The 7,283-nt window shown below is 47.4% G+C and overlaps 4 protein-coding genes across 4 annotated transcripts; all 4 read left to right on the top strand.

Annotated features, from left to right (window-relative positions):
• Window positions 1-1,073: 1,073 nt before the first annotated feature.
• On the top strand, window positions 1,074-2,078 carry LOC118755524. The gene has a single exon (XM_036490360.1). The coding sequence runs from the start codon at window positions 1,074-1,076 to the stop codon at window positions 2,076-2,078; it is 1,005 nt and encodes a 334-aa protein (XP_036346253.1).
• Window positions 2,079-2,477: 399 nt separating this feature from the next.
• Window positions 2,478-3,005, top strand: LOC118755514. Its single transcript, XM_036490352.1, has one exon. It carries the CDS (start codon window positions 2,478-2,480, stop codon window positions 3,003-3,005), a length of 528 nt encoding a protein of 175 aa, XP_036346245.1.
• A 245-nt stretch (window positions 3,006-3,250) lies between these two features.
• Window positions 3,251-4,426, top strand: LOC118755507. Its single transcript, XM_036490341.1, has one exon. The coding sequence runs from the start codon at window positions 3,251-3,253 to the stop codon at window positions 4,424-4,426; it is 1,176 nt and encodes a 391-aa protein (XP_036346234.1).
• Window positions 4,427-4,846: 420 nt separating this feature from the next.
• LOC118755500 lies at window positions 4,847-5,935 on the top strand. The gene has a single exon (XM_036490337.1). The coding sequence runs from the start codon at window positions 4,847-4,849 to the stop codon at window positions 5,933-5,935; it is 1,089 nt and encodes a 362-aa protein (XP_036346230.1).
• The last annotated feature ends 1,348 nt before the right edge of the window (window positions 5,936-7,283 follow it).

Raw genomic sequence — 7,283 nt, 5'->3', positions numbered from 1 at the left:
ACATCAGATTCGTAATCAGCAACCCCAGAAACCCACTGGAAACGTATTTTAACCCTTGACAATGTGTTGGGTTCATTTATGCTTTCTCTTATATTTTAATCGCACATATTAATGTAAGGGTTAAGTATCAACAGACTGTGCATAAGTGTTAACGATTTTGAAATTTTATACTTTTTTGTATTTCTCTCTTGAGTTCTTTGCGCGTTTTAATTTGTTATTTCTTTAGCTATTATCGCCTGTTTGCTACCGCTTGCTACCGCCCGCATTTTTTTCCTCTAAATCAATAAAAGTGAACTTTTATGAAATTAAACCGCATATTTTTAATTTCGCATTCGACCCGAGTTTTTTTTTGTCAGTAAATAACGCAACATTTTTTGGTCCTTCGAGCCGGATAGTACATCCCGCCCGCATATATTGTAAATCTACATATATTATAAAAAGACATTGCGAAAGTGAAAAAAAATATATAGCCAAGTAGAGCTTGTAATTGGTATAAAATACGAAGCGGCAATTGTAGTGATTAAACTGACAAAGTTCAAGAATTTAAGTGCGATTCGTGTTCGAGTGGCATAAAAAGAGTATATCTCAGCGACCTAAGATTGTGCGCGATTTTGTACGCTCGTCCTCCATTTGACATTACCAAAATTCTAAGAGCCGCTTTGTGTCCTTCATTTGCTCGCTGTAACTACTCTATTTAAAAGCTGTGACTTACGAGTAACCTTAAAAGGCAAATTCGAAAAATGTCGAATTCCATAAAAACACGCGATTCCGCCCTCAGTGCCATTAAACGGTATATGTCAAAAAGTATTGATGAAGCATTCCCTATGGATGTAGAAAACGTTGCGAGTTACTTGCAGCTATTAAATGAACAATGGGTTCGGTTCAATAATGCCCAAGATGCTGTAGACAATTCGTGTGGTGGTGATAACATCGAATTGGAAGAAAATGTGCGTATTCAAGCCTAGACTTGGTATTCAACGGCTTTATCAAATTTTAACCGAGTTCAAAAATGTCGTACCGAATCGCGCCCTACTGTGACTACACCTATCTCTGCAGCCATACGGCTACCTAAAATGGAACTACCTACGTTCTCTGGCGATTCCACGGAGTGGATCGGGTTTTTCGACGCGTTCTCCTCGCTGATCGACAATAATCCGGCCTTATCGGACGGGCAAAAGCTGCACTATCTTCGAAGTTGTCTAAAGGGTGAAGCATTGAGAATCATCAGTGGCTTCCAAATTAGTGATGCAAATCACAAAGAGGCATGGGACCTTCTTAAGGCTCGTTATAAGGTGTTGCGCGTTATTGTCGAAGTACACATTAGAGCTATGTCGGAAATAAAGAGGGCTACAAGTGATTCTGCTGATGCAATAAAAGGTGTAATTGACGCATTCCAGCAGTCCATTCGCGAGCTCAAAGCACTAGGGCGTCCTGTCGAGTTTTGGGACGACTGGTTGGTTCATGAGGTAGTTAGCAAATTGGCATTCGAAACAAGGAAGCAATGGGAGCTATCACTCGAAAGTGATGAGCCGCCGACTTTCGAGCAACTTACGACGTTTTTAGAGATACGGTGCCGATCGCTATCGATGCTTTCCTCGACCACAAGCACAGTGCTAACTAAAGGGAGAATGACCTCAGTAGGTAAAACAGCGAATGTATTCCATGCGATGCAAGAGCATAATGCAGACTGTACTTATTGTAGCGGCCCCCATAAAATTTATAGTTGCGACAAATTTCGAAGTTTAGACGTAAATGCAAAATCAAAGTTCGTAAAGGAATCACGAGTGTGTGTGAACTGCTTAAGTCCGGGTCACTTTAAGGCTAAGTGTAACAGTGCATCTGCATGTAGGGTATGTAGCCAACGCCACCACACGCTGTTGCATAGTGTTTGTTTTGTGAACAATGCCACAACCACTGCTCATTTTGTTGACGATACGTCTCATGTGCCCCCGCATCCTGTCGCCGTCGATGCCGCACCAAACGCGAACGAAAATGTTTCATCCGCTGTTAGTCCTCCAACGGACCCCGCCGCTGTACGTGTTTCACCATGCCTGAATTCCAGCTCCAATCCGCCGTAACCAACAGAAAGGTTAGTACTATTGTCCACCGCGTGGGTAAAGGTCCGCGATTGCGCCGGTCATTGGCAACCCGCCCGTTTACTGTTTGATTCCGGGTCGCATGCCTCGTTTGTAACCGAGGCGTGCGTGCAACGCTTGGGTCTACCGCGAACATCATCCAACGTGCTTATTACGGGCATTGGGTCAACACAAGGAGGTCGATCCAGAGGTGAGACAGTACTAACGCTTTCTTCTCTCTGCTCCAATCGACGCTTCACAGTAAACACACTAATTTTGCCGAAAATAACGAACGACTTGCCCACGCAGTTTGTACCGGTTTCAGCATGGTCCCACGTACAAGGATTGTTCCTAGCAGATCCGCAATTTATGAAGCCTGGTCGTATCGACATATTGGTCGGCATGGACGTCATGGACCAGCTGGTTTTCTCGGAACTTCGCAAAGGTCCGTCTGGCACGCCAATGACCCAGCGAACAGTCTTTGGTTGGCCGTTGTTTGGGAGTGTCGATGGCTCTCATCCCGCTACGCCCCGAGTGCAATCGCTGCATTGTGAGGTGACACTGGAAAGGACGCTAACCAGGTTATGGGAACTGGAGGAAGCTCCACAAAAAACGCATCTAACACACGATGAGAGTATCTGTGAAAACCATTTCGAGTCAACGCATCGAAGAGCTTCTGATGGTCGGTTTATAGTTGAGCTGCCCCTGAAATCGGATGTACCGTTGGGGGACTCGCGAACTTTCGCCGTTCAGAACCTGCTACGCCTCGAAAGACGACTCGCCCGCGACAACGACTTGCGTGTACGTTACAATGAGTTTATGCAGGAGCTCATTGATATGCGTCATATGGAGCCTGCGTCCAAAACTTCGAATCCAGTCTATTACATGCCACATCATCCAGTCGTAAAAGAGTCAAGTGTTACGACATAACTGAGGGTCGTATTTAACGCATCTGCCAAAAGCGCTACCGGAAACTCGCTCAACGACGCGTTATTTGTCGGACCCCAGCTGCAGCAGGATTTATTTTCCATTTTGACACGTTTTCGTACTCATCGGTACGGTGTTACGGCTGACGTCGCAAAGATGTACCGTCAAGTCTGCGTCTCCCGAAACATATCGATTTACAACGGATCGTCTGGCGTCGTGACCCCTTACTACCGATACAAGACTACCACATGTTGCGCGTGACCTATGGAGTAGCAGCGGCATCACACCTAGCTGTAAAGTCTCTTCAACAGACCGCAAGGTACTCGTCGAACAGTTGTCAAAAAGCCGTTTCTGTCATACTAAACGACTTTTATATGTACGATCTGCTCACTGGTACATCGTGTAGAGAAGAACTTCAATCGCTGCAACAAAACGTTTCCGAGATACTTAAGGAAGGTGGTTTTGAACTAAGAAAGTGGGCGTCGGATTGCGCGAAACTAAATAAAACTATTTCGAACTCGTCCGAATCTATACCGCATTACATCGTCGATGGGAAAGATGTTCACGCCTTGGGCCTAATATGGAACACAGACGAAGACCATTTCACATTTGCAGTAAACCTGAAGAGACCGCCCGTTAATTTGACTAAAAGAGCGTTTTTGTCCGATGTCAGCACACTATTTGATCCTCTGGGACTACTTGCTCCAGCAACCATACGTTCTAAGATGTGGTTTCAGGACATTTGGCGTGCCAACGTTGGCTGGGATGACGTTATTCCTGACTCCGTCGCCATAAAGTGGTCGGAACATCGCTCAGAGATGCTTCTTCTTTCAAACTTTAAAGTAAATCGGTGGCTTGGCACCGGAATAACTGGTTCAGTTACGGAACTGCATGTGTTCGCCGACGCCTCAGAACGCGCTTACGCCGCCGTAATGTATGCGCGAACCTTACAAAAAGATGGCAGGGTGACAGTTTCGTTGATCTCGTCGAAAACAAAGGTGGCGCCGCTTAAATCAACGACTCTACCGCGTCTAGAATTATGCGCGGCGCACCTCGCTGCTAAATTGGTGCGGAACGTATTGCTTAGCTGGGACGAACTCCGCTACCCTTTGTATGCGTGGACCGACTCGACCATCACATTGGCGTGGATACAAGCGCATCCCAGCAGATGGATGACCTTCATTGCGAACCGCGTAGCTGATATCCAGGAGGTTCTGCCTCCTGATTGTTGGAACCATGTCCACTCAGAACAAAATCCTGCAGATTGTGCTTCAAGGGGTATCAGTCCGTCCGAACTACTCCATCATAAGCTGTGGTGGACTGGCCCTGAGTTTTTGGTAGGCGCTGACCTATTCTGGAAGCAGACGTCATCGAAGAATCATACAACTGATTGGGCGTTCGAAGCAAGGTTCACGCTCATGTAACAAGTTTGAAGGATCAATGGTCAATAATGACGAAATATTCGTCGTACTCCAAGTTGCGGCGCATCATCGCTTACGTGTTACGTTTTTTCTTCAACGCTCGAGTTAGCACTATACACAACGCTAGAAAGCGTCTTGGTCCTCCGAGTTTCCAGGAGATAACTGAGGCTGAATTCCGATTAATAAGGTATACGCAACAGTTTTCTTTTTCTAATGAAATTTCTAATTGCAGCGCAAAGAGGCCAATTCCACTTCGCAGTAGTGTTTTGCGTTTGCAGCCGTATCTCGACAAGAAAGATGTCCTGCGCGTTGGAGGCAGATTGAGAAATGCTACGGTTACTCCTGACGTAAGGAATCCTATCATCTTGCCAAAGAACTGTCTCGGATATCCACAAGTTTACGCTGCACGCTGGACCCCGCATTATGCAAGTTGTGTTGCAACGTCGATTTTGGGTTGTTGGAGCTCGAAGTCTAATACGCGCCGTATACCACAAGTGCGTGAAATGCATCTGCATGAATCGCAACCTCGCCACGCAAATGATGGGGGATTTACCTGCGACTCGAACTACTTACGCACGTTGTTTCACCCGTACCGCTGTTGATTTTGCTGGGCCGTACTTGTATAAGTTTACCCACGGAAGAGGAGCGAAGGCCACCGAAGGATACATTTGTTTCTTTGTTTGTATGTGCACCGTCGCAATGCATCTGGAGTTTGTTGGAGATCTGTCCACATCAGCATTCCTTAACGCATTCAAGATATTCGTCAATCGTAGAGGCTACTGTAAGATTATGACATCGGATAACGGTACGAATTTTGTTGGTGCCGAAAGGGAGCTTCGAGTCGCGTTTCAACAGTGTATGGCTGACACCAAACCACGTAATTTTTTTACCGATTCGAATATCGAGTGGCGTTTTAACCCTCCTTCAGCACCTCATATGGGCGGGTACTGGGAAGCCGGTATCAAGCGCATTAAGTACCACCTAAAACGCGTACTGGGTGAAAATCTGCTATCATACGAAGAGTTCAACACGCTGTTGACAGAAGTGGAGGCCTGCGTCAACTCCCGCCCTCTCTGTGATAACCCTACGGACGCTGGCGACATAGAAGCTCTAACTCCCGGCCATTTTATTGTTGGAGAGCCACTGAAGTCAATCCCAGAATCTGAGGGTCAAGGGTTCTGTGGAGATCTTCGACAACGTTGGCAAGCAATTTCGGCCATGAGGCGACATTTCTGGCGCCGATGGGAAGACGAATACCTCGTGAGTCTACAACGTCGCACTAAATGGTTCTGTTCCTCACGTAACATTGAAGAAGGTGATGTAGTCGTTGTCTTCAGCGAGCCTACTCCTCCGACAAAGTGGTCGCTTGCGCGAGTTAAGAAATGCCACCCTGGTAATGATGGGCACGTAAGAGTAGTCACTTTACAAACGCCGCATGGAGAGTTGGTTCGTCCTATAGCGAAACTCTGTCTCCTTCCTACGAAAGGCGATATATTTCATGATGGAAATTAGTATTATATATATGCATAAGTGCCATTTAGAACCTCCACTATTGTAAGCTTGTGCATAATACTTTGATGTTAAATTTTTTTTTTTTTAATTAAACGTATCAAGATAGTTCAAGGGCGGCGGAAATGTTGGGTTCATTTATGCTTTCTCTTATATTTTAATCGCACATATTAATGTAAGGGTTAAGTATCAACAGACTGTGCATAAGTGTTAACGATTTTGACATTTTATACTTTTTTGTATTTCTCTCTTGAGTTTTTTGCGCGTTTTAATTTGTTATTTCTTTAGCTATTATCGCGGTTGGCGAAAATCCTCCTAGATATATCCTCCAAGCGGTTGCCGACTGGGCAATGGGCATCGTTGCTTACACCGCTGTGGCAAGGTAGGCTTGTTCCTATGGCTGCAGTGGTGCAAGCAGGCGGAGCCTAGCCAAGGCCGAGGTATAAACTCCCCTGCCTCATCTAGGTCTAGTGGTAGGCCGTACGGGCTCGTCCGAGGGGGGCTGGGGTGGGCATACTTAGGCTATTTCTAGGGGGTACCTGGCGGTAGGTATAAAACGCCCCCCTAATCCAGGGTGTCATGCGTCACCGTGCCCATTGGATGGTTTGCAGTCAGGGGGTTTTCCGACTGTATTCTAACGGCGCCTCCCGGATACCTGTCCGCCTCCGGGAGTAACGGTGGACTTACCTCAGCATGGGGCTCTGCTGAGGCCGACCGTTTTTCCCCTTACCCATATATTCGGTCGCCGAACGGTTTCGGCTCAGTAGGCGACCAACGAACCAGAAATAATGAACTCGAAAAATGTAGCCCCGGATCCCTGCACGGGTAAAAATGCCGCCGACGGACACGGCGTTAAAGTCTGTCTAAAAACGACATCTTCGGTAGCCGCTGGAGCGGTCCCGAAGGAGCCTAAACGGCTAACAGTACTAAATGTTGCGCCCGGCGTCAGTAGCAACAAACCCCTGGTGGGTAGTGGTCAACTGGCGTCTGGGTTGCAAGCGGAGCCTGCACGGCCAATTGACCTCTCGTGCCAGTCGTCCACATCTCTGGAAGCTGCGAGTACACCCCCTGAGGGCAGCTCCAAAGCGGCGCCGGGAGAAGGCGATACTGGCACCCGGAAGTCCTGCACGGACAGCACCACCGACCGCAAGCCCCTTGAGGGTAAGAAGTCGGATCAACGCAAAGGCGTCCCAGGTCCCAGTGGTTCGAGGACCAAAAAAGAAGTCCGACCAGCAGTCAGGGCGAAGAGGGACAGAAGAGCCGCTTCTAGACTACTGAGGAAGTTCGGCAATGACCCGGTTCCCGAGAGTATGAGGGAAGTGGTTGAGAGGGCGTGGGGCGTTCTCTCCGA

This window comes from Rhagoletis pomonella, unplaced genomic scaffold (genome assembly GCF_013731165.1).
Source record: "Rhagoletis pomonella isolate Grant_MI unplaced genomic scaffold, Rhpom_1.0 Rhpom_scaffold_00002, whole genome shotgun sequence".
Taxonomy (NCBI): Eukaryota; Metazoa; Arthropoda; class Insecta; order Diptera; family Tephritidae; genus Rhagoletis; species Rhagoletis pomonella.
Note: the sequence above shows the minus strand (reverse complement) of the source record. Positions and strands in the feature narration are given on the sequence as shown.

Excerpts from the sequence above, each read along its gene's own strand:
- LOC118755524 (XM_036490360.1), top strand. The coding sequence starts at position 1,074 with ATGGAACTACCTACGTTCTCTGGCGATTCCACGGAGTGGATCGGGTTT.
- LOC118755514 (XM_036490352.1), top strand. The coding sequence starts at position 2,478 with ATGGACGTCATGGACCAGCTGGTTTTCTCGGAACTTCGCAAAGGTCCG.
- LOC118755507 (XM_036490341.1), top strand. The coding sequence starts at position 3,251 with ATGTTGCGCGTGACCTATGGAGTAGCAGCGGCATCACACCTAGCTGTA.
- LOC118755500 (XM_036490337.1), top strand. The coding sequence starts at position 4,847 with ATGCAAGTTGTGTTGCAACGTCGATTTTGGGTTGTTGGAGCTCGAAGT.